We start from the raw sequence: 27,781 nt of genomic DNA, 5'->3' as shown, positions 1-27,781 counted from the left end.
GTATAAACCAGCTGCAAGTACATTACGGAAGTGAAAACATTTGACTCATAATTACACTGTGTGGGCCTCATGACCTATAATTGTTTATACAAGACTTTACAACAGAGATGTAATTACAGTTTAATTATTTATACGTGGGTGAATAATTGATCAGTTAAAAGTAAAAATAGATTTTTATAAAAATCAGCAAGAATCACAGCTGGAGAGCCTTCCTCTGGGCTCCGCACTTTCAGCAAAGCTATTTCAAAATGGGCTAAGTAAGAACACAGCGAGTGAACAAGCCTGCATCTCTGACACTGAACCACACGTGCTAACTTTACCTGGTTGATATTGGCCAAGGGCTCCTCGTCCTGTACTAGCATCTGGGAGAATTGGAGACCCTGATCTGGGCTGATTCGCATGACACTGCGAAGTAAGAAAATCCAGTCTGGAGTGTATCCCACCTAGCACAGATATAATGGCATTACTGGCACATTCACAGCACAGAGAAGAGATCCAGTGGACACTGGGTTCATCTTACTTTTTTGGCATAGAGAACTATTTTCTGGAACTGCCCAGTCTCTGCAAAACACTGGATCACTTTGTTTGGCACACTTGCACGCAGGTAAACACTAAGCGCAAGAGTAGGGTCCACAGCTTTTACCAGGTCCCCGAGTTCCTCAGAGCACTCCAACTACATAAAATAAAAACAAATGAGGAAAAAGCTTATATAACGAGTGAAAACACTGGAGATCTGAGAAGCTCAAACCATTACAATACAGCCAGACTCCTACCTTATCTTCTTTTAACCACTTTTCCAAGAGCTGCTTACGCCCCTGTTGCAGGACCGGCCTGCAGAGCTCTAGCGACTCTAGCTTGTTCAGCTGCCCCTGATCTAGCAGAATGCCAAAGTACTGGAGCAGAGGTGATGCTTGTCCAGGTTGAGCTGGTACAGTCTGAAACTTTCTGATCGTGTCTGCAGTGCGCAGGATTCCCTGGAGAGACAGAATACGGATGCTATGCAGAAGAGGAAACATATCATATGTCACTATAGCAAAAAATCATTTACCAAGGTACCTTTGGAGCAGATGCAGCAACCTTGGCTGCTTCAGAATAATTCCCTTGAGCAAACATGGTGTTAAACTTTCGTGCAAAAAGCTCTTCAGCCCCTGCCAAGTTGCTTCGGACAGCCATGCGAAGCCCCAGATCAGGGTTCTGCAGCACATTCGTGGCGTAGTTCACAATGTTATCTTCTTCAACACATACTGAAAGCACCTGGATAGAGAAGAGGGAAAGCGATCAATAGGTACTTAAAGGCAAGTTTCCAGATAGTTTACTTGTCTTTATGTACTGTAAAATCCTTTAATGAACACTTATTGAAGGAAAAAAAGGGGTCCAGCTTTCACTCCTACTTTCCAGAGATTCATGGTCATAGTCAGATCTGTATGAATTTGGAAGATCATAGTATTAAATGTACTTGTTTAGCGAAGGCAAAAAAATAAGAATTTACTTACCGATAATTTTATTTCTCGTAGTCCGTAGTGGATGCTGGGGACTCCGTAAGGACCATGGGGAATAGCGGCTCCGCAGGAGACTGGGCACAAAAGTAAAGCTTTAGGACTACCTGGTGTGCACTGGCTCCTCCCCCCATGACCCTCCTCCAAGCCTCAGTTAGGATACTGTGCCCGGACGAGCGTACACAATAAGGAAGGATTTTGAATCCCGGGTAAGACTCATACCAGCCACACCAATCACACCGTATAACTTGTGATCTAAACCCAGTTAACAGCATGATAACAGAGGAGCCTCTAGAAAAGATGGCTCACTACAGCAATAACCCGATTTTTGGTAACAATAACTATGTACCAGTATTGCAGACAATCCGCACTTGGGATGGGCGCCCAGCATCCACTACGGACTACGAGAAATAGAATTATCGGTAAGTAAATTCTTATTTTCTCTGACGTCCTAGTGGATGCTGGGGACTCCGTAAGGACCATGGGGATTATACCAAAGCTCCCAAACGGGCGGGAGAGTGCGGATGACTCTGCAGCACCGAATGAGAGAACTCCAGGTCCTCCTCAGCCAGGGCATCAAATTTGTAGAATTTTACAAACGTATTTGCCCCTGACCAAGTAGCTGCTCGGCAAAGTTGTAAAGCCGAGACCCCTCGGGCAGCCGCCCAAGATGAGCCCACCTCCCTTGTGGAGTGGGCATTTACAGATTTTTGGCTGTGGCAGGCCTGCCACAGAATGTGCAAGCTGAATTGTACTACAAATCCAACGAGCAATAGTCTGCTTAGAAGCAGGAGCACCCAGCTTGTTGGGTGCATACAGGATAAACAGCGAGTCAGATTTTCTGACTCCAGCCGTCCTGGAAACATATTTTCAGGGCCCTGACAACGTCTAGCAACTTGGAGTCCTCCAAGTCCCTAGTAGCCGCAGGCACCACCATAGGTTGGTTCAGGTGAAACCCTGAAACCCCCTTAGGGAGAAACTGAGGACGAGTCCTCAATTCCGCCCTGTCCGAATGGAAAATCACATAAGGGCTTTTACAGGATAAAGCCGCCAATTCTGACACGCGCCTGGCCCAGGCCCGGGCCAACAGCATGACCACCTTCCATGTGAGATATTTTAACTCCACAGATTTAAGTGGTTCAAACCAATGTGACTTTTGGAACCCAAAAACTACATTGAGATCCCAAGGTGCCACTGGAGGCACAAAAGGAGGCTGTATATACAGTACCCCTTTTACAAACGTCTGAACTTCAGGGACTGAAGCTAGTTCTTTTTGGAAGAAAATTGACAGGGCCGAAATTTGAACCTTAATGGACCCCAATTTCAGGCCCATAGACACTCCTGTTTGCAGGAAATGTAGGAATCGACCCAGTTGAAATTCCTCCGTCGGGCCTTACTGGCCTCGCACCACGCAACATATTTTCGCCAAATGCGGTGATAATGTTTTGCGGTTACATCCTTCCTGGCTTTGATCAGGATAGGGATGACTTCATCCGGAATGCCTTTTTCCTTCAGGATCCGGCGTTCAACCGCCATGCCGTCAAACGCAGCCGCGGTAAGTCTTGGAACAGACAGGGTCCTTGCTGGAGCAGGTCCCTTCTTAGAGGTAGAGGCCACGGATCCTCCGTGAGCATCTCTTGAAGTTCCGGTTACCAAGTCCTTCTTGGCCAATCCGGAGCCACGAATATAGTGCTTACTCCTCTCCATCTTATAATTCTCAGTACCTTGTGTATGAGAGGCAGAGGATGGAACACATACACTGACCGGTACACCCACGGTGTTACCAGAGCGTCTACAGCTATTGCCTGAGGGTCCCTTGACCTGGCGCAATACCTGTCGAGTTTTTCTGCTGAGGAAGTCTGCTTCCCAGTTGTCCATTCCCGGAATGAACACTGCTGACAGTGCTATCACATGATTTTCCGCCCAGCGAAGAATCCTTGCAGCTTCTGCCATTGCCCTCCTGCTTCTTGTGCCACCCTGTCTGTTTACGTGGGTGACTGCCGTGATGTTGTCCGACTGGATCAACACCGGCTGACCTTGAAGCAGAGGTCTTGCTAAGCTTAGAGCATTGTAAATGGCCCTTAGCTTCAGGATATTTATGTGAAGTGATGTCTCCAGGCTTGACCATAAGCCCTGGAAATTCCTTCCCTGTGTGACTGCTCCCCAGCCTCGCAGGCTGGCATCCGTGGTCACCAGGACCCAGTCCTGAATGCCGAATCTGCGGCCCTCTAGAAGATGAGCACTCTGCAACCACCACAGGAGGGACACCCTTGTCCTTGGTGACAGGGTTATCCGCTGATGCATCTGAAGATGCGACCCGGACCATTTGTCCAGCAGGTCCCACTGGAAAGTTCTTGCGTGGAATCTGCCGAATGGGATTGCTTCGTAGGAAGCCACCATTTTTCCCAGAACCCTTGTGCATTGATGCACTGAGACTTGGCTCGGTTTTAGGAGGTTCCTGACTAGCTCGGATAACTCCCTGGCTTTCTCCTCCGGGAGAAACACCTTTTTTCTGGACTGTGTCCAGGATCATCCCTAGGAACAGAAGACGAGTCGTCGGAACCAGCTGCGATTTTGGAATATTGAGAATCCAACCGTGCTGCCGCAACACTACCTGAGATAGTGCTACACCGACCTCCAACTGTTCTCTGGATCTTACCCTTATCAGGAGATCGTCCAAGTAAGGGATAACTAAAACTCCCTTCCTTCGAAGGAGTATCATCATTTCGGCCGTTACCTTGGTAAAGACCCGGGGTGCCGTGGACCATCCAAACGGCAGCGTCTGAAACGGATAGTGACAGTTCTGTACCACAAACCTGAGGTACCCTTGGTGAGAAGGGTAAATTGGGACATGAAGGTAAGCATCCTTGATGTCCCGAGACATCATGTAGTCCCCTTCTTCCAGGTTCGCAATCACTGCTCTGAGTGACTCCATCTAGAATTTGAACCTCCGTATGTAAGTGTTCAAAGATTTTAGATTTAGAATCGGTCTCACCGAGCCGTCCGGCTTCGGTACCACAACAGTGTGGAATAATACCCCGTTCCCTGTTGCAGGAGGGGTACCTTGATTATCACCTGCTGGGAATACAGCTTGTGAATGGCTTCCAAAACTGCCTCCCTGTCAGAGGGAGACGTCGGTAAAGCCGACTTTAGGAAAACGGCGAGGGGGAGATGTCTCGAATTCCAATTTGTACCCCTGAGATATCACCTGAAGGATCCAGGGGTCTACTTGCGAGTGAGCCCACTGCGCGCTGAAATTCATTGAGACGGGCCCCCACCGTGCCTGAGTCTGCTTGTAAAGCCCCAGCGTCATGCTGAGGGCTTGGCAGAGGCGGGAGAGGGCTTCTGTTCCTGGGAACTGGCTGATTTCTGCAGCCTTTTTCCTCTCCCTCTGTCACGGGGCAGAAATGAGGAACCTTTTGCCCGCTTGCCCTTCTGGGAACTAAAGGATTGCGCCTGATAATACGGCGTCTTTTTATGTTGAGAGGCGACCAGGGGTACAAACGTGGATTTCCCAGCTGTTGCCGTGGCCACCAGGTCTGAAAGACCGACCCCAAATAACTCCTCCCCTTTAGAAGGCAATACTTCCAAATGCCGTTTGGAATCCGCATCACCTGACCACTGTCGTGTCCATAACCCTCTTCTGGCAGAAATGGACAACGCACTTACACTTGATGCCAGTCGGCAAATATTCCGCTGTGCATCACGCATATATAGAAATGCATCTTTTAAATGCTCTATAGGCAATAATATACTGTCCCTATCTAGGGTATCAATATTTTCAGTCAGGGAATCCGACCACGCCAACCCAGCACTGCACATCCAGGCTGAGGCGATTGCTGGTCGCAGTATAACACCAGTATGTGTGTAAATACATTTTAGGATACCCTCCTGCTTTCTATCAGCAGGATCCTTAAGGGCGGCCATCTCAGGAGAGGGTAGAGCCCTTGTTCTTACAAGCGTGTGAGCGCTTTACCCACCCTAGGGGGTGTTTCCCAACGCACCCTAACCTCTGGCGGGAAAGGATATAATGCCAATAACATTTTAGAAATTATCAGTTGTTATCGGGGGAAACCCACGCATCATCACACACCTCATTTAATTTCTCAGATTCAGGAAAACTACAGGTAGTTTTTCCTCACCGAACATAATACCCCTTTTTGGTGGTACTCGTATTATCAGAAATGTGTAAAACATTTTTCATTGCCTCAATCATGTAACGTGTGGCCCTACTGGAAGTCACATTTGTCTCTTCACTGTCGACACTGGAGTCAGTATCCGTGTCGGCGTCTGTATCTGCCATCTGAGGTAACGGGCGCTTTAGAGCCCCTGACGGCCTATGAGACGTCTGGACAGGCACAAGCTGAGTAGCCGGCTGTCTCATGTCAACCACTGTCTTTTATACAGAGCTGACACTGTCACGTAATTCCTTCCAACAGTTCATCCACTCAGGTGTCGACCCCCTAGGGGGTGACATCACTATTACAGGCAATTTGCTCCGTCTCCACATCATTTTCCTCCTCATACATGTCGACACAAACGTACCGACACACAGCACACACACAGGGAATGCTCTGATAGAGGACAGGACCCCACTAGTCCTTTGGGGAGACAGAGGGAGAGTTTGCCAGCACACACCAGAGCGCTATATATATATATATATACAGGGATAACCTTATATAAGTGTTTTTCCCCTTATAGCTGCTGTATTTTTAATACTGCGCCTAATTAGTGCCCCCCTCTTTTTTAACCCTTTCTGTAGTGTAGTGACTGCAGGGGAGAGCCAGGGAGCTTCCCTCCAACGGAGCTGTGAGGGAAAATGGCGCCAGTGTGCTGAGGAGATAGGCTCCGCCCCCTTCTCGGCGGCCTTATCTCCCGTTTTTCTGTGTATTCTGGCAGGGGTTAAAATTCATCCATATAGCCCTGGGGGCTATATGTGATGTATTTTCGCCAGCCAAGGTGTTTTTATTGCTGCTCAGGGCGCCCCCCCCTAGCGCCCTGCACCCTCAGTGACCGAAGTGTGCTGAGGAGCAATGGCGCACAGTTGCAGTGCTGTGCGCTACCTTGGTGAAGACAGGATGTCTTCTGCCGCCGATTTTCCGGACCTCTTCTTGCTTCTGGCTCTGTAAGGGGGCCGGCGGCGCGGCTCCGGGACCGGACTCCATGGCTGGGCCTGTGTTCGATCCCTCTAGAGCTAATGGTGTCCAGTAGCCCAGTGGTTTCCAAACTTTTTTGAATCACGGCACCCTAGAATATCAGAATTGTTTTCACGGCACCCCTAGGCCAAAAATTTCTTATTGAGAAATTTATAAAGAAATATTACATTAAGTAGATCGTGTTTATATGTCATCTTTAGGGTCAGTTGTGTGGTGAGGGACAAGATTTGCTTCTGTTTGGCCACATATTTTATGACTGGCAGCCACCAGCACTGGTTTTGCCTATTATATTGACCATGAATAATTTGAATTGGTCCTGGACCACCAACACAAGGCACCCCTGCAAGTGTCCCGAGGCACCCCAGGGAGCCACGGCACACAGTTTGGGAACCTCTGCAGTAGCCTAAGAAGCCCAATCCACTCTGCACGCAGGTGAGTTCGCTTCTTCTCCCCTTATTCCCTCGATGCAGTGAGCCTGTTGCCTGCAGGTCTCACTGAAAATAAAAAACCTAAAACTAAACTTTTCACTAAGCAGCTCAGGAGAGCCACCTAGTGTGCACCCTTCTCGTTCGGGCACAAAAATCTAACTGAGGCTTGGAGGAGGGTCATGGGGGGAGGAGCCAGTGCACACCAGGTAGTCCTAAAGCTTTACTTTTGTGCCCAGTCTCCTGCGGAGCCGCTATTCCCCATGGTCCTTACGGAGTCCCCAGCATCCAGTAGGACGTCAGAGAAATAAAGTATTTCCAGTGAAACAGATGCATCATTATACTTGGTGTAGTCATAATGCTGTGACTCCCCTTTGCTTTTTAAATCTTTATGCACAGTATTTAATGTAAGTGTATGTTTACAAACCACAGAAAATTCCTGTCTGGGAACAATTATGTTATTTTTCCAGGACAGAATTGAATGGCAACAAATACTTTTAATACCTGCAACATATTAGCTTCATTCTTTACATAGTCCCACAGTCACATTAGTACAATCCAAAATATTTACCTCAAATATTTATAAAACATACACATATGCGTTTTGCATCACTGTCACGTAGAGTAAGTGCTAAGAGGTGTGTGCTAGCGAGAAGGCTGGGGAACACAGGCACCATATGTTTTCAGCTACTACTTGGAAGAGGCAGGAAGACCCAAGCTTGCTCCCTTATGGCCAGCCACAGACTGCATTCCTTGGTGAAGAAGTTGCATTAGTGTTTCAAATAAATTAGGAAACCAGACCTCTCTTTGCATAAATTTATTGAACTCGTACATATATACGTACAATCAATAGTATGACCTTGGTACAGATAATTTTTTTCCATATAGTCCCCATACTTGGCAAAACATTTGGACCAGTAGTACGCTAAGGAATCTATCCTGGCATAGAAGGAATCAGTGCCAAGCACCTGAACGATGTTGTGCACAGTACCCACTGAGATGTTCAGTTTGTCATCAATATCACTAACGGGAATGCGTCTGACCTCCTGAATCAGACCTTCAGTGCGGCACAAATTGTCATCTGTGGTAGATGTGCTTTGCCAGCCGGTTCGTTGCTCATCTTGAACGTCTGTCCCACCATTATTAAACCTGTTTCTCTAACGTCCTAGTGGATGCTGGGGACTCCGTCAGGACCATGGGGAATAGCGGGCTCCGCAGGAGACAGGGCACATCTAAAAAAGCTTTTAGGTCACATGGTGTGTACTGGCTCCTCCCCCCATGACCCTCCTCCAAGCCTCAGTTAGGTTTTTGTGCCCGTCCGAGAAGGGTGCAATCTAGGTGGCTCTCTTAAAGAGCTGTTTAGAAAAGTTTTTTTTTTTTTTTTTTTTAGGTTTCATTCAGTGATTCCTGCTGGCAACAGGATCACTGCAACGAGGGACTTAGGGGAGAGATCTCCAACTCACTTGCGTGCAGGATGGATTGGGATCTTAGGCTACTGGACACTGAGCTCCAGAGGGAGTCGGAACACAGGTCAGCCTGGGGTTCGTCCCGGAGCCGCGCCGCCGATCCCCCTTACAGACGCTGAAGAAGACGGCAGAACGGAGGTCCGGAAACAGGCGGCAGAAGACTTCACAGTCTTCATGAAGGTAGCGCACAGCACTGCAGCTGTGCGCCATTGTTGTCACACGGCTCACTGACCTAGTCACGGAGGGTGCAGGGCGCTGCTGGGGGCGCCCTGGGCAGCAATATAAGTACCTTATTGGCAAAATAAATACATCACATATAGCCATTAAGGCTATATGTATGTATTTTAACCCAGGCCAGTTCTTAAAAACCGGGAGAAAAAGCCCGCCGAAAAGGGGGCGGAGCTTATTCTCCTCAGCACACAGCGCCATTTTCCCTCACAGAAAGGCTGAGGGGAAGGCTCCCATGCTCTCCCCTGCACTGCACTACAGAAACAGGGTTAAAACAGAGAGGGGGGGGCACTGATTTGGCGATATAAATATATATTAAATGCTATAAGGGAGGAACACTTTTATAAAGGTTGTCCCTGTATAATTATAGCATTTTGGTGTGTGCTGGCAAACTCTCCCTCTGTCTCCCCAAAGGGCTAGTGGGTCCTGTCCTCTATCAGAGCATTCCCTGTGTGTGTGCTGTATGTCGGTACGTGTGTGTCGACATGTATGAGGAAAATGTTGGTGAGGAGGCGGAGCAAATTGCCTGTAATGGTGATGTCACTCTCTAGGGAGTCGACACCGGAATGGATGGCTTACTTGTGGAAGTACGTGATCATGTCAACACGCTGCGAGCCGGTTGACGACATGAGACGACCGGCAAACAAATTAGTACCTGTCCAGGCGTCTCAGACACCGTCAGGGGCTTGTAAAAACGCCCATTTACCTCACGGACACTGACTCCAGTGTCGACGGTGAAGAAACAAACGTATTTTCCTTTAGGGCCACACGTTACATGTTAAGGGCATGAAGGAGGTGTTACCTATTTCTGATACTACAAGTACCACAAATAAGGGTATTTTGTAGGGTGTGAATAAACTACTTGTAGTTTTGCCTGAATCAGATAAATTAAATGAAGTGTGTGATGATACGTGGGGTTCCTCCGATAGAAAGTTATGGGCGGTATACCCTTTCCCGCCAGAAGTAAGGGCGAGTTGGGAAACACACCTTAGGGTGGATAAGGCGCTCACACGCTTATAAAAACAAGTGGCGTTACCGTCTCCAGATACGGCCGCCCTCAAGGAGCCAGCTGATAGGAAGCTGAAAAATAGCCTAAGAAGTATATACACACATACTGGTGTTATACTACGACCAGCAATCGCCTCAGACTGGATGTGCAGCGCTGAGGGGGCTTGGTCGGATTTCCTGACTGAAAATTTTGATACCCTTGACAGGGACAAGATTTTATTGTCTATAGAGCATTTTAAGGATGCATTTCTATATATGCGTGATGCGCAGAGGGATATTTGCATTCTGACATCAAGAGTAAATGTGATGTCCATATCTGCCAGACGAAGACACGACAGTGGTCAGGTGAGGCAGATTCCAGACGGCACATGGAAGTATTGCCGTATAAAGGGGCGGTCCATCGGACCTGGTGGCCATGGCAACAGCTGAAAAATCCACCTTTTGTTCCCCGAGTCACATCTCAGCAGAAAAGGACACAGTCTTTTCAGTCTCAGTCCTTTCGTCCCCATACGGGCAGGCGGGCAAAGGCCAGTCATATCTGCCCAGGGGTAGAGGAACGGGAAGAAGACTGCAGCAAGCAGCCCATTCCCAGGAACAGAAGCCCTTCACAGCTTCTGCCAAGTCCGCAGCATGACGCTGGGGCAGTACAAGCGGACTCAGGTGCGGTAGGGGGTCATCTCAAGAGTTTCAGCACGCAGGGGGCTCACTCGCAAGGGGACTCCTGGATCCTACATGTAGTATCCCAGGTGTACATTGGAAATTCGAGACGTCTCCTCCTCACAAGTTCCGGAAGTCTGTTTTACCAACGTCTACCTCCGACAGGGAGGCAGTATTGGAAACAATTCACAGGCTGTATTCCCAGCAGGTGATAATCAAAGTACCCCTCCTACAACAAGGGAGGGGGTATTATTCCACACTATATTGTGGTACTGAAGCCAAACGGCTCGGTGAGATCTGAAATATTTGAACACTTACATACAAGCGTTCAAATCAAGATGGAGTCACTCAGAGCAGTAATAGCGAACCAGGAAGAAGGGGACGAGATGGTGTCACTGGATATCAGGGACATTTACCTACATGTCCAAATTTGCCCTTCTCACCAAGGGTACTTCAGGTTCGTGGTACAGAACTGTCACTATCAGTTCAGACGCTGCCGTTTGGATTGTCCACGGCGCCCCGGGTCTTTACCAAGGTAATGGCCGAAATGATGATTCTTCTTAAAAGAAACTTGGACGCTTTCCTGATAAGGGCAAGGTCCAGAGAACAGTTGGAGGTCGGAGTAGCACTATCTTTAATAGTTCTACGACAGCACGAGTGGATTCTAAATATTCCAAAATCGTAGCTTTTCCGAGGACACGTCTACTGTTCCTAGGGATGATTCTGGACACAGTCCAGAAAAAGGTGTTTCTCCCAGAGGAGAAAGCCAGGGAGTTATCCGAGCTAATCGGGATCCTCCTAAAACCAGGAAAAGTGTCAGTGCATCATTGCACAAGAGTCCTGGTAAAAATGGTGGCTTATTACGAAGCAATTCCATTCGGCAGATTTCACGCAAGAACTCTTCAGTGGGATCTGCTGGACAAATGGTCCGGATCGCATCTTCAGATGCATCAGCGGATAACCCTATATCCAAGGACAAGGGTGTCTCTCCTGTGGTGATTACAGAGTGCTCATCTTCTAGAGGGCCACAGATTCAGCATTCAGGATTGGATGCTGGTGACCACGGAGGCCAGCCTGAGAGGCTGGGGAGCAGTCACACAGGGAAAAAAATTTCCAGGAAAGTGTGATCAAGTCTGGAGAATTCTCTCCACATAGATGGAGCTAAGAGCAAAATTATAAGGCTCTAAACTTAGCAAGACCTCTGCTTCAAGGTCAGCCGGTATTGATCCAGTGGGATAACATCACGGCAGTCGCCCACGTAAACAGAAAGGGCGACACAAGAAGCTGGAGGGCAGTGAAAAAACTGCAAGGATTTTTCGCTAGGCGGAAAATCATGTGATAGCACTGTCAGCAGTGTTCTCTCCGGGAGTGGACGACTGGGAAGCAGACTTCCTCAGCAGGCATGACTTCCACCTGGGAGAGTGGGAACTTCATAGGGAAGTTTTTCCGCATGATTGTGAGCCATTGGCAAAGACCAAAGGTGGAAATGATGGCGTCCCGCCCGAACAAAAAACGGGACAGGTATTGCGCCAGGTCATGAGACCTTCAGGCGATAGCTGTGGATGTCCTGGTAACACCGTGGGTGTAACAGTCGGTGTATGTGTTCCCTCCTCTGCTTCTCATAACCAAGGTATTGAGAATTATAAGACATAGAGGAGTATGAACTATACTCGTGACTCCGGATTGGCCAAGAGGGACTTGGTACCCGGAACTTCAAGAGATGCTCACAGAGGACTAAGGGCCTGGGGAGCTAAGAAGGGACTTGCTTCAGCAGGTACCATGTCTATTCCAAGACTTACCGCGGCTGCGTTTGCCGGCATGGCGGTTGAATGCCGGATCCTGAAGGAAAAAGGCATTTCCATAAGAGGTCATATCTACCCTGGTCAAAGCCAGGAAGGAGGTGACCGCACAACGTCATCACCACATGTGGTGAAAATATGTTGCGTGGGTGAGGCCAGGAAGGCCCCACGAAGAAAATTCAACTAGGTCGATTTCTACACTTCCTGAAAACAGGAGTGTTTTGAGCCTAAAATTGGGGTTCTTTAAGGTTTTAAGTTTCGGCCCTATAGAATTTCTTCCGAAAAGAATTGACTTCAGTTCCTGAAGTCCAGATTGTCAAGGGAGTATTGCATATACACCCCTTTTTGTGCCTCTAGTGGCACCGTGGGATCTCAACATAGTGTTGGGATTCCTTAAAATCATATTGGTTTGAACCGCTCAAATCTGTGGATTTGAAATATATCACATGGAAAGTGAACATGCTGTTGACCAATATCTCACATGGACAGTGACCATGCTGTTGGTCCTGGCCTCGGCCAGGCGATTGTCAGAATGGGCGGCTTTGTCTTACAAAAGCCCATATTTAATTTTCCATTCGGACAGGGCAGAACTGGGACTCGTCTCCAGTTTTCTTCCTAAGGGGGTGTCAGGTTTTTCACCTGAAACAACCTATTATGGTGCCTGCGGCTTCTAGGAACTTGGAGGACTCCAGGTTACTAGACGTTGTCAGGACCCTAAAAATATATATATATATATATATATATATATAGTTTAGGACGGCTGGAGTCAGAAAGTCTGACTTGCTGTTTATATTGTATGCACCCAACAAGATGGGTGCTCCTGCGTCTAAACAGACGATTGCACGTTGGATCTGTAGCACAATCCAACTTGCACATTCTGTGGCAGGCGTGCCACAGCCTAAATCTGTAAAGGCCCACTCCACTAGGAAAGTGGGCGCATCTTGGGCGGCTGCCCGAGGGGTCTCGGCATTACAACTTTGCCGAGCAGCTACGTGGTCAGGGGAGAACACGTTTGTAAAATTTTACAAATTTGATACTCTGGCTAAGGAGGACCTGGAGTTCTCTCATTCGGTGCTGCAGAGTCATCCGCACTCTCCCGCCCGTTTGGGAGCTTTGGTATAATCCCCATGGTCCTGACGGAGTCCCCAGCATCCACTAGGACGTTAGAGAAAATAAGAATTTACTTACCGATAATTCTATTTCTCGTAGTCCGTAGTGGATGCTGGGCGCCCATCCCAAGTGCGGATTGTCTGCAATGCTTGTACATAGTTATTGTTACAAAAAATCGGGTTATTCTTGTTGTGAGCCATCTTTTCAGAGGCTACTTCGTTTTGTTATCATACTGTTAACTGGGTTCAGATCACAAGTGGTACGGTGTGATTGGTGTGGCTGGTATGAGTCTTACCCGGGATTCAAGATCCTTCCTTATTGTGTACGCTCGTCCGGGCACAGTACCTAACTGAGGCTTGGAGGAGGGTCATGGGGGGAGGAGCCAGTACACACCATGTGACCTAAAAGCTTTTTTAGATGTGCCCTGTCTCCTGCGGAGCCCGCTATTCCCCATGGTCCTGACGGAGTCCCCAGCATCCACTACGGACTACGAGAAATAGAATTATCGGTAAGTAAATTCTTATTTTCTGTGACATGACATTATCACCATACACCTCGACAAGCTGGCAATGAATATCAGCTGCTAATGTGCCCTTTAGATGCAGGAATCTGATTATACTACGCACCTCAATGTTTGACCATATTTCCAGGATTGGCAGCACGGATAGTGTAATGGTTAGCATCACTGCCTCACAGCAATGAGGTCATGGGGTCGATTCCCACCATGGCCTCATGACCATCTTACAGCCGATGTTTGGACAGTATGACTGATATGAGGGGCAGTCTACTAATGGGCGTGGGGGAAGCAGTGGTATATCTGCTGTGCCCTGGCGGAAATTTAGAATGAAACAGAGAACATTACACACGAGAGAGGTCTTGACCTTACTTATTGGAACCAGCCTCATAGATTTCTGTGACCAAGTAGATAAGGCAAAATTATAGGAAAACCAAGTGGCAAATCACACTCACTCACTGGTTTTGTTATGGTGTCATATTCCAAGATTTTCTGATAATCAAGAGAATACTGCTGCAGATATCAGCAGAGTACTATTTCTGAGATACATATGCCAATATTAATGAAGTACTAATATCCGTACCTGGCCTTTCTTATTCACTCCAATGATTCCCGTGGTAGGTTCATGAGGGGCAGTAACAAAGATGGTGTCAGCACTGATGCGGTTCATATAAATACAGGCGCCAGACTCCAGGTCATACATGTGGATGTACCCATATTTTGTGATTAGATAGATAACCCCATGTTTGGCGCCGATCTGTACACGCAAAAAATGGAGAGATAAAAGTCAAGAGAAATTCTAAAATAGTTACTTTCCCAGTAAAACAAAGATACAGCATAACAATTACTACCCTGGTTACATTTTAACAGTGGAAAGTTCAAGAAAGATATTCTGGTTTCACTCATAAAATAGTGCAAGAAGGAATTGTGGGTGCAGAATGACCAAACTAAGGAAGACCCATAATGCACTTTACCTGCATAGCCACAGGGAAGTCTGTCTGAGCTTCAGGGGGAAAGAAGACATCCACGGCCTTCTTAGTGAAAGGTTGGTTTCCATTAGCAGGTTGTCCAACCTCTATGATGTGTAGCTGGAGGGAGTAATGCAAACACCTGGTTACACAGATTGCAAGCTAATCTTATGCATTATCTGTACACAGAATACAACCAGGCAGAACCATATTAGAGAAGACATGTCATATTGCAAACAGGCAACAAAACTACATAAGTGTGAAAAATTAAATGCCAGAGATTCAAGATAGAACCCATGCCAGCTATCTGTTCAATAGACTGCGCTCGGAAATAAAAAATTAAGTAGTTTCAGAAGTATTCCATAAGAATAACATTGTACCTCTGCCTACTCCCCTTACAGTCTGACTCTTATCTCAGAACCAAAGTTTATTGCGAAAACACAGCAGAGCGATACAGTGGTATCATTCTATAATAATAAACTATTTTTTAGGTAAATGTGGAGATCGAGATCATGTGGAGATCGATATATCAGGGTGATAAGTATTTTGTTTAAAATAAAGCATTAAGGATTGATTAAATATCATAATGTCTCTTTTACAACGAAACAAAGGAAATAAGCATCACTAACAATTAGGCAATTGAATTTACACTTAGCAACTCAAAGTTATAAACCAAAAAGGAGAAAAAAACTGTTCTGCCATTTTCTAGTGCATGGGTGGGTGCAAATGGGTTCTAGTGCGTGGGTGGTCGGGCCTGAGCCGACTTTGTGGGGTCCAAGCTCTGGACTTATGCTTAGTTAGGGACCTCCTGTAATAGAGCAGCCGTGAAGTGGCCTGGAGGCTTATCATATCTTTTGCAAAACATATGTAACGAAGAGCTCTACATTTTCTATTATTACATAGTATATAGTTCTTCTTACTAACAGCCAGCAGAGTGCGTGGGAAAAATCCCTTTTGTTTTTCTTGTCTAGAGTAACCCCCTCCCGCAGCACCTGAGGATTGTTACCAGCTTTATTAGAGCAGTTTGCCACCATTTATTGCGGTGCAAATGTATGTGTTTGCCTGTGGTAAGGAATTAAATTGCCCACTAGGCAGGGGATGGATGTGAATGAGTAAACCGTAGCATTGTAAATTCATGCAAGCTAATGTAAGAGCAACAGACGCGTCCTTCCTCATCTAGCCTCCGTACACAATGAGTTGCCGCAAACAGGGTGCATGAGAGCCACTAGCTCCCGACTTGGCCAGCGCAGTGTCTTTTTTCCAGAAAACATGCCTTATTTGCATCGTAAAACAAAGGAAAAAACTTAACGTAGCCGTTTATATGCAGTCGTACACAGAATATAGTCATGTCGTATATCATTATCATCAGCATAGTCATGCTTATGCTAGTAAAACGCATTTTCAGGGGGAAAAAATGCACAAAAATACGGTCGGCGTTAGTAAACGCACTTATGACTAGGCTCAACTAGAAGGGCTGCTTAATGTAACTACAGCAACAATGATGGTGTACACATCTGTATATAAAACATCCATTGGAAGCAATACAATGAAAATGTTAACTTGTTCTGAAGGGCCTGAATCAGAGATATACACAGACAGATGGTCTCAGTTCATCTCCGATGTTTACGGTACTGTGCAGATCGGGTCCTGCGTCGTTGGACTCTGTGCCCCTTAAGCTGCAATATGAGTGACAGGCTGTCGCCGTTTGGGGGCAGTGGACTGAGTTTAGACAGCCAGCATTTTTCCGAAGACAGGCGTGTCAGCCCCATTATCTGGGAATGGCAAGGCCACTGTATAGTATACGAGTCTTTTGCCACATATTTACTAGCCCCTGGCTATGGAGCTGAGATGGCCATTCTAAGTAGCCTTAGGCTCACTCAGACATCCGATGGGCGTGATTATGATCGGATGCTGTCTCTTCGGGCGCAGCACTTAGATCTGCAATGCTGTCAGTGGGAATATTTTGGACCTTCTTCAGTAAGGATCGCAACGCCTATTGCAGAAATTGCGAATGCATCGCAATATACGGTCTGATAGCAAAATCATACGCATTATACCGGAACATCGAAGATTTTTCCCATCTGCATCAGGCAAGAGTTGACCACAATTCTTGCAATGCAAGAGGCTGGAAGTGGTCATCGCTGACGTCAGAGATTCTCCTTAAAACCGCCTGGGCAGTCCTGCGTTTTTTCAGACACACCCAGAAAACAGCAGGTTTCCACCTAGAAACGCTGGCTTCCCGTCAGTCAAACAGCGGCTGCATTACGATCACGATGTATACGCAATTTCTGTGGATATTTTTACTCGCATGTGCGCGATGCGAATGCTGCACATTCGCAGTCATTCGATAGATAACTGTCCAGATTGTGATTCACAAATTTTGCAACCCTTACTGAATGAAGTCCTTTGTCCTCATACGCCTCCTGTGGCATTAGCAAATAGCGTCCATCTTTGAATCAGGCCCTAAGTTCCATTCTACTATCAGTTGACTATATTAGATCTGTACACACAGCATGATGGAAAAATATATATATATATATATATATATATATATATATATATATATATATAATTCCAGGACGGCTGGAGTCAGAAAGTCTGACTTGCTGTTTATATTGTATGCACCCAAAAAGCTGGGTGCTCCTGCTTCTAAGCAGACTATTGCTCGTTGGATTTGTAGTACAATTCAGCTTGCACATTCTGTGGCAGGCCTGCCACAGCCAAAATCTGTAAATGCCCATTCCACAAGGAAGGTGGGCTCATCTTGGGCGGCTGCCCGAGGGGTCTCTGCTTTACAACTTTGCCGAGCAGCTACGTGGTCAGGGGGGAACACGTTTGTAAAATTCTACAAATTTGATACCCTGGCTGAGGAGGACCTGGAGTTTCTCTCATTCGGTGCTGCAGAGTCATCCGCACTCTCCCGCCCGTTTGGGAGCTTTGGTATAATCCCCATGGTCCTGACGGAGTCCCCAGCATCCACTAGGACGTTAGAGAAAATAAGATTTTACTTACCGATAAATCTATTTCTCGTAGTCCGTAGTGGATGCTGGGCGCCCATCCCAAGTGCGGATTGTCTGCATTACTTGTACATAATTATTGTTACAAAAATCGGGTTGTTATTGTTGTGGGCCATCTTTTCAGAGGCTCCTTCGTTGTTATCATACTGTTAACTGGGTTCAAATCACAGGTTGTACGGTGTGATTGGTGTGGCTGGTATGAGTCTTACCCGGGATTCAAGATCCTTCCTTATTGTGTACGCTCGTCCGGGCACAGTACCTAACTGAGGCTTGGAGGAGGGTCATAGGGGGAGGAGCCAGTACACACCATGTGATCCTAAAAGCTTACTTTTGTGCCCTGTCTCCTGCGGAGCCGCTAATCCCCATGGTCCTGACGGAGTCCCCAGCATCCACTACGGACTACGAGAAATAGATTTATCGGTAAGTAAAATCTTATATATATATGTATATATATATATATTTTCAGGGCCCTGACAACGTCTAGCAACTTGGAGTCCTCCAAGTCCCTAGTAGCCGCAGGCACCACAATAGGTTGTTTCAGGTGAAACGCTGACACCACCTTAGGAAGAAACTGGGGACAAGTCCGCAGTTCTGCCCTGTCCGAATGGAAAATTAAATATGGGCTTTTGTAAGACAAAGCCGCCAATTCTGACAATCGCCTGGCCGAGGCCAGGGCCAACAGCATGGTCACTTTCCATGTGAGATATTTCAAATCCACAGATTTGAGCGGTTCAAACCAATATGATTTGAGGAATCCCAACACTACGTTGAGATCCCACGGTGCCACTGGAGGCACAAAAGGGGCTGTATATGCAATACTCCCTTGACAAACGTCTGGACTTCAGGAACCGAAGCCAATTCTTTCTGGAAGAAAATCTACAGGGCCGAAACTTGAACCTTAATGGACCCCAATTTGAGGCTCATAGACACTCCTGTTTGCAGGAAGTGCAGAAATCGACCTAGTTGAAATTTCTTCGTGGGGCCTTCCTGGCCTCACCCACGCAACATATTTTCACCACATGTGGTGATAACGTTGTGCGGTCACCTCCTTCCTGGCTTTGACCAGGGTAGGTATGACCTCTTCCGAAATGCCTTTTCCCTTAGGATCCGGCGTTCAACCGCCATGCCGTCAAACGCAGCCGCGGTAAGTCTTGGAACAGACATGGTACTTGCTGAAGCAAGTCCCTTCTTAGCTCCCGAGGCCATAAGTCCTCTGTGAGCATCTCTTGAAGTTCCGGGTACCAAGTCCCTCTTGGCCAATCCGGAGCCACGAGTATAGTTCTTACTCCTCTACGTCTTATAATTCTCAATACCTTGGTTATGAGTAGCAGAGGAGGGAACACATACACCGACTGTTACACCCACGGTGTTACCAGGACGTCCACAGCTATCGCCTGAAGGTCTCGTGACCTGGCGCAATACCTGTCCCGTTTTTTGTTCGGGCGGGACGCCATCATGTCCACCTTTGGTCTTTCCCAACGGTTCACAATCATGCGGAAAACTTCCCGATGAAGTTCCCACTCTCCCGGGTGGAGGTCGTGCCTGCTGAGGAAGTCTGCTTCCCAGTCGTCCACTCCCGGAATGAACACTGCCGACAGTGCTATCACATGATTTTCCGCCTAGCGAAAAATCCTTGCAGTTTTGCCACTGCCCTCCTGCTTCTTGTGCCGCCCTTTCTGTTTACGTGGGCGACTGCCGTGATGTTATCCCACTGGATCAATACCGGCTGACCTTGAAGCAGAGGTCTTGCTAAGCTTAGAGCATTATAAATTTGCTCTTAGCTCCAGTATATTTATGTGGAGAGAATTCTCCAGACTTGATCACACTCCCTGGAAATTTTTTCCCTGTGTGACTGCTCCCCAGCCTCTCAGGCTGGCCTCCGTGGTCACCAGCATCCAATCCTGAATGCCGAATCTGCGGCCCTCTAGAAGATGAGCACTCTGTAATCACCACAGGAGAGACACCCTTGTCCTTGGATATAGGGTTATCCGCTGATGCATCTGAAGATGCGATCCGGACCATTTGTCCAGCAGATCCCACTGAAGAGTTCTTGCGTGAAATCTGCCGAATGGAATCGCTTCGTAATAAGCCACCATTTTTACCAGGACTCTTGTGCAATGATGCACTGACACTTTTCCTGGTTTTAGGAGGATCCCGATTAGCTCGGATAACTCCCTGGCTTTCTCCTCTGGGAGAAACACCTTTTTCTGGACTGTGTCCAGAATCATCCCTAGGACCAGCAGACGTGTCGTCGGAACAACTGCGGTTTTGGAATATTTAGAATCCACCCGTGCTGTCGTAGAACTACTTGAGATAGTGCTACTCCGACCTCCAACTGTTCTCTGGACCTTGTTCTTATCAGGAGGTCGTCCATTTTCTTTGAAGACGAATCCTCATTTCGGTCATTACCTTGGTAAGGACCCGGGGTGCCTTGGACAATCCAACGGCATCGTCTGAAACTGATAGTGACAGTTCTGTACCACGAACCTGAGGTACCCTTGGTGAGAAAGGCAAATTTTGGGACATGGAGGTAAGCATCCCTTATGTCCCGGGACACCATATAGTCCCCTTCTTCCCGGTTCGCTATCACTGCTCTGAGTGACTGCATCTGGATTTGAACCTTTGTAAGTGTTCAAATATTTCAGATTTAGAATAGGTCTCACCTAGCCTTCTGGCTTCAGTACCACCATATAGTGTGGAATAATACCCCTTTTCTTGTTGTAGGAGGGGTAATTTTATTATCACCTGCTGGGAATACAGCTTGTGAATTGTTTTCAATACTGCCTCCCTGTCGGAGGGAGACATTGGTACAGCAGACTACAGGAACCTGCGAGGGGGAAACGTCTCGACATTCCAATCTGTACCCCTTGGATACTACTTGTAGGATCCAGGGGTCCTGTACGGTCCCAGCGTCATGCTGAGAACTTGGTAGAAGCGGTGGAGGGCTTCTGTTCCTGGGAATGGGCTGCCTGCTGCAGTCTTCTTCCCTTTCCTCTATCCCTGGGCAGATATGACTCTTATAGGGACGAAAGGACTGAGGCTGAAAAGACGGTGTCTTTTTCTGCAGAGATGTGATTTAGGGTAAAAAACGGTGGATTTTCCAGCAGTTGCCGTGGCCACCAGGTCCCATGGACCGACCCCAAATAATTCCTCCCCTTTATACGGCAATACATCTTTGTGCCGTTTGGAATCTGCATCACCTGACCACTGTCGTGTCCATAAACATCTTCTTGCAGATATGGACATCGCATTTACTCTTGATGCCAGAGTGCAAATATCCCTCTGCGCATCTCGCATATATAGAAATGCATCCTTTAAATGCTCTATAGTCAATAAAATACTGTCCCTGTCAAGGGTATCAATATTTTTAGTCAGGGAATCCGACCAAGCCACCTCAGCTCTGCACATCCAGGCTGAGGCGATCGCTGGTCGCAGTATAACACCCGCATGTGTGTGTATACTTTTTAGGATATTTTCCAGCCTCCTATCAGCTGGCTCCTTAAGTACGGCCCTATCTGTAGATGGTACCGCCACTTGTTCTGATAAGCATGTGAGCGCCTTATCCACCCTAAGGGGTGTTTCCCAACGCGCCCTAACTTCTGGCGGGAAAGGGTATACCGCCAATAATTTTCTATCGGGGGAAACCCACGCATCATCACATACTTCATTTAATTTATCTGATTCAGGAAAAACTACAGGTAGTTTTTTCACATCCCACATAATACCCTTTTTTGTGGTACTTGTAGTATCAGAAATAAGTAACACCTCCTTCATTGCCCTTAACGTGTGGCCCTAAAGGAAAATACGTTTGTTTCTTCACCGTCGACACTGAAATCAGTGTCCGTGTCTGGGTCTGTGTCGACCGACTGAGGTAAATGGGCGTTTTACAGCCCCTGACGGTGTTTTAGACGCCTGGACAGGTACTAATTTGTTCGCCGGCCGTCTCATGTCGTCAACCGGCTTGCAGCGTGTTGACATTATCACGTAATTCCATAAATAAGCCATCCATTCCGGTGTCGACTCCCTAGAGAGTGACATCCCCATTACAGGCAATTTGCTCCGCCTCCTCACCAACATTTTCCTCATACATGTCGACACACACGTACCGACATACAGCACACACATAGGGAATGCTCTGATAGAGGACAGGACCCACTAGCCCTTTGGGGAGACAGAGGGAGAGTTTGCCAGCACACACCAAAACGCTATAATTATACAGGGACAACCTTTATATAAGTGTTCCTCCCTTATAGCATTTTAATATATATTCATATCGCCAAATCAGTGCCCCCCCTCTCTGTTTTAACCCTGTTTCTGTAGTGCAGTGCAGGGGAGAGCATGGGAGCCTTCCCACCAGCATTTCTGTGAGGGAAAATGGCGCTGTGTGCTGAGGAGAATAGGCCCCGCCCCCTTTTCGGCGGGCTTCTTCTCCGGAGTCTGTGATATCTGGCAGGGGTTAAATACATCCATATAGCCTCAAGGGCTATATGTGATGTATTTTTCGCCATACAGGTATTATACATTGCTGCCCAGGGCGCCCCCCCCCCCGCGCCCTGCACCCTCCGTGACCGCTGTGTGAAGTGTGCTGACAACAATGGCGCACAGCTGCAGTGCTGTGCGCTACCTGATGAAGACTGAAAGTCTTCTGCCGCCTGGTTCCGGACCTCTTCAATCTTCAGCATCTGCAAGGGGGGTCGGCGGCGCGGCTCCGGGACGAACCCCAGGGCGAGACCTGTGTTCCGACTCCCTCTGGAGCTAATGGTGTCCAGTAGCCTAAGAAGCCAATCCATCCTGCACGCAGGTGAGTTCACTTCTCTCCCCTAAGTCCCTCGATGCAGTGAGCCTGTTGCCAGCAGGACTCACTGAAAATAAAGAACCTAAAAACTTTTTCTAAGCAACTCTTTAAGAGAGCCACCTAGATTGCACCCTGCTCGGACGGGCACAAAAACCTAACTGAGGCTTGGAGGAGGGTCATAGGGGGAGGAGCCAGTACACACCATGTGATCCTAAAAGCTTACTTTTGTGCCCTGTCTCCTGCGGAGCCGCTAATCCCCATGGTCCTGACGGAGTCCCCAGCATCCACTAGGACGTTAGAGAAAGGTATTTACTCAGCACAACTACATCCTTTACAGTACTGCTCACACATACTAACAGGAAGCACCCAATGAGGCCTGATAGCAGTGCCAGCTGCAGGTGAAGTAGCTTCTGAGCACATCCAGTACATGCTGAGAGTACTTCTAGTAAGGAATTGTGTCATCAGTATAGTGATATTGGTCCCGATTCATAGTTACATGCTATTACGATGTTCAGCCATTATTGGTGGTCTGCCCATGCTCCCCAGCTGCAGTGCGCAAATGCAGCAACTGAATTTCCATTACAGGCGCATTGAGAATTCATTCGCAAGTGACTGTTTTGTGGGTTTTAACTGGGAGTGACAGCGACGTGTTCAGGCAATTCCACACGCAGATAACGTCTCAGTTAAGGCACAAATGCAGCGCGAGCATACACTCATTCAGGGAGTCTATGTTTGCATGATCCACGTACGATGCTGCATATGTGTATGCGACAGCTCCAGTGGTCATCTCAATACAAGTTGCGTTGGCTGCTGACTCAGGATATTTTTTGCACATTTATAACTACAAAAATCACAAATTTGGCAGCAACAGCATGAAACAGACCCATTATGGTGTTATACTTTATGTGCCAGGCACAGGGGTAAAAGTAATAGCCTGCAAACTGCAGGAATCCTCGGTTTCTGTGCGAGTCTGCCCGATGTTTTTAATGCAGCAATCATTAGAAAGACTATGGAAAGTATATAATATGAGATCAACTTGGTGTAACTAGTAATGCATATGTCCTGACCCAGAGTTGGGGGCTTTAATCTCAGATGTTACAAATGCCAGGATAACAGATTAAAATCACAATATCAAGATAAGGGCTATATTATCCCAGATCATGTACTGTATATATTCCTGTGGGAGGTGGAATACATCACAGCAATATTTTCCATTATTTAAATACTTTAGATGGTTTTATATAAAACACCATCTAAGATATGACCATTAAAACTATTAACAAACAGTGCAAAGAGGCACTAATATATTAAACTTAAATGCTAGCCCTATATAGGATACTGTGGAACTATACATCCCAGCATGCTCTTTCACAGTTTTAGTGTGCCCTAAGAGCAAACCTGTGGAAGGGCATGCTGGGATGTGTTGTTTCATGTTGCCCACCACTGAGCTACAGTGAGAGTAGTTTCCCCAATGCAAATGTGCAGGAGATTGTGATATAGTGATTTAAGGTAAAATTATATTTCTGTAACTCAAGGTCACAAAACCCAATCTCACACAGACACCCCTCTTTCCCTTAATTCACAAGGAAGAGGAGTGGGGTGATTGGTGGTAGAAAATCGGTGAGTTTAAAGATCATGAAAACTATTATAGATTGTCTACCCTCTCCAATGACCAGAGACACAAAAAAAGTGGCTTCTCAGATTCTGTTTTATACCCTTTTTATTTCAGATACTTATTTGCAAATAATTGCTTGGCACAGGTGACTTAATCAGTACCTCAATTTGAATTAACCATGGATATCTTTAAAACCTGGACCTTAAGGGTACCTTGAGGCCCGATTTGGGAACCTCTGCTATATGCCATTTTAATATGTTTGTTCACTTATATAAAAATACTGAAAATGTTGTAATATTAAATGCTATTTAATCATATTCGGTTTTTGTGGTCATACACAAAAATATTTTGTGCACTCATCTACCATAGACAACCCCAAACACCTCTATGGAATACTTAAACACATAATTAGTGCAGTGGCCTACCAAATAGCACAGAGGTTTCCCAAACACGGTCCTCAAGGCACTCCAATGGTCCAGATTTTAAGTATATCCATGCTTGGCCACAGGTGACTTAATTAGCACCTCAGTCAATTTGATTTAACCATCTGTGCTGATCCATGGCTATACCTAAAACCTGGACCGTTGGGGTGCCTTGAGGACTGCGTATGAGAACCTCTGAAATAGTAGCTTTGTGGAAGAAATCCCAAAACCACATTAAAAAAACTCCACTGCGCCCTTTTACAACATTCGGGCTCTTTTGGCCTCCCTTCCTCAATCATCCTCTACTCCACAGGTTCTCAAACTCGGTCCTCAGGACCCCACACAGTGCATGTTTTGCAGGTCACCTCACAGAATGACAAGTGAGATAATTAGCTCCACCTGTGGACCTTTTAAAATGTGTCAGTGAGTAATTAATACACCTGTACACTTGCTGGGTTACCTGCAAAACATGCACTGTGTGGGGTCCTGAAGACAGAGTTTGAGAACCACTGTACTAAGGTATCTGTAACACACAAAGTGGGACAGTTTTATAATTGATTTCTCAGTTTGAGAACCACTGCTCTAGTCAACTTGTAGGGCTGAGAGCTCTAACCTGTATTCTGTCGTTGCCACTACCTATAATGGTACATACCCTTTGCTTTGTTTTACTAATAACACTAGTCTCCAGAAACCCACACTCCTGTATTAACTTCTAGTTATACCACTGATGATTTCAATAAACATTCTATAAAAACAAAAACAAAATTATTGAACATGACACCTATAAAATTTAAAGACTTCCATACATTGGTCTTATTATGGCATTAACAAAAATGCAAAAATAGAGAATTAACTAGTCTAGTTGGTAATACGGATATACGTACAATAACACTGAGTTTCAATCATTAGAGGAACAAAGCAGACAATACCATAGGTGTAAGCATTGCAGATATCCCACATTTGACTCATGTTTCAGAGACTGGTATAATGGGTTTGTCCACTACTTGCTTAAAATACTTTAGGTGTGGGAACATATTTACAATAAGGAGTATATAAAGGGATGATCTGCTGGTGGATGGGCATTGATACCATTATAATGATGCAGACTGCATGCAGGAGTAGCTCTTCAGGGTCACTTACTTTGCCACCAGCCTGACCACGCACAGCAAAGCAGAAGAGAGTTGAAGGTTTTGAATTTCTCTCAATCTTAAACTCAGCAAAAGCTGCGGCATGTCCCTCTATGGGCTGAGAGACTTTCCTATCCACTGAATACAGCTGCATTGCGCCAACCACACGGCTTTGCTAGAAAAGATAAAAGAAATGTGAACAACACTAAATAAACACTAGAAACAACTTGTTCATAAATAGTTTCCTAAAAAATTCTTCAGATATTAGACAGAAGCTAAAGATTAGCGATATGGCTTAAGATAACAGTTTCTAACACGCAAAATCACAACAGAATTTCACACACACGGCTGAGCACTGTCTGATTGTAGGGGATGTACTTATGTGACCGGAGACCGCCAGTCACATAACCTCCCCCTACATCGCGCCCCTTCACAATCCCGACGGTCGGCATGCCGACCAACAGGGACTATTCCCACTCGCGGGTGTCCCATCCATAGTGTGGGAATAGAACTCGCGGCGACCGCAGATCGCCACCGATCCTGCAGCACGGAAAGCACAGTGAGCCCGCAAGGGTCTTCTTCCACCCCCCCTCCCCGATGGCATTTTGCGGCCGAGATCCCTGCTGCCAGTAAAACGATACACACCCGATTGTAGAACACACAAGTGAGGAAACGAGAAGAGATCTGGCCAATTGGGACTGTTGACGGCTCACATAGGGGTTGATTCTGAGTCAAGCACAAAGTGACTGTAGTTTCGGGCATCCACAAAGCCTGATTTACTACCTTATGCAAAATTCCGTAAGTGGGCGTCCCCACACCAGCAAGTGGAAAGCAACAGTCATTAGTAGAGGTACTGGCACCAGCCCCACTGCTAGATGCAAGAGACAAGCCAGAAAACCGGGTTCCCTTCCCCGTGTGCACTACTCAGAATCCCCCACAAGTCACAGAGGTTCTGTGTAATCACACAGTATTCAGATGTGTCCTCTTATAATGTTGCTGCGTAGGAGGCCTACCCTGGCACTGCTGCTATGCATGCTTCCGCCTCCAGCAAGCAACAGCTCCCCATTGTTCTGCTACTATTAGTCGCAGGTGCGTGCATACACATGCTCCCTCTATCACCACCGAGTACTAGTAAAAAAAAAAACTACGGTTAGTGGGAGCATAGCTTTCTGCTACCCTTGCTGACTGACCTCCGCCAGCTGCCCTTCCTCTTATGAGTAGCGGGAGCATTGCTCCCCCGCTGCCTGCATCTGCAACTAAGGAATCTGCTTTCTGTGTAGTGGGAGCCCTACCATACGATATACCCGGAAATACAGCCTGCAACGAGTGCAAAGTTATAAGAGGACACATCCATATATCTGTCCAAGTTCCATCTGACTCAGCATAGGACAGACATATCTGCACGTGCACTTTATGTAAAAACACACGCTGCGTCTGTGCTCAGAGATTCAATTGAAACAGAATCAGTCCCATAGCAGTCACCTTCCAAAGTATTTCCCAAGATGCCTGCACTTTATCAGGATGCCCCTTCCTTTCCTCTGGCTACATTGCTTCAGTTGTTCAGATAAGATGTATTTGCACTAAACTATTGTGCACTCTCTTAAATGTATGCTTAATATTTTATCCTTTTGTGGAGTAAATGTAATTTTTAAACGTATTATACTATATTATTTTGAACTTGATTTAGGTCTATTCATGAAGCAGTGAAAAGAGTAGATAAGTGGGCAAGTGGAGAAGTTGCCCATGGCAACCAATCAGCTGCTATGTATAATTTTATAGAATGCACTTGATAAGTGTTACTTCAAAGCACTTAATTTTGACAAGGATTTTCAATTTAGTTTCTGTCTTTGTTGCTAACTTAACATTATCGTTAGTTTGAAGTCACATTTTAGTCTTTTTTTTTTCTTGCTTCATTTTAGGAAAGATTTAGTCAGTGGATCATCATTTTTATTTTAGTCGAATTTTAGTCATAACTTTT

General features: G+C 46.5%; 1 protein-coding gene across 1 annotated transcript in view; it reads right to left on the bottom strand.

Annotated features, from left to right (window-relative positions):
- CLTCL1 (clathrin heavy chain like 1) overlaps positions 1-27,781 on the bottom strand; it is a 166,144-nt gene that overhangs the window by 38,274 nt on the left and 100,089 nt on the right. Inside the window, exons 4-10 of the mRNA XM_063964797.1 lie at positions 25,817-25,978; positions 14,834-14,947; positions 14,443-14,616; positions 1,057-1,254; positions 774-974; positions 521-673; positions 321-443 (exon numbers count right to left, since the gene is read on the bottom strand). Coding sequence (XP_063820867.1) covers positions 321-443; positions 521-673; positions 774-974; positions 1,057-1,254; positions 14,443-14,616; positions 14,834-14,947; positions 25,817-25,978 — 1,125 coding nt within the window. The remainder of the gene's footprint in view (positions 1-320; positions 444-520; positions 674-773; positions 975-1,056; positions 1,255-14,442; positions 14,617-14,833; positions 14,948-25,816; positions 25,979-27,781) is intronic.

This window comes from Pseudophryne corroboree, chromosome 1, assembly GCF_028390025.1.
Source record: "Pseudophryne corroboree isolate aPseCor3 chromosome 1, aPseCor3.hap2, whole genome shotgun sequence".
Lineage (NCBI taxonomy): Eukaryota > Metazoa > Chordata > Amphibia > Anura > Myobatrachidae > Pseudophryne > Pseudophryne corroboree.
Note: the sequence above shows the minus strand (reverse complement) of the source record. Positions and strands in the feature narration are given on the sequence as shown.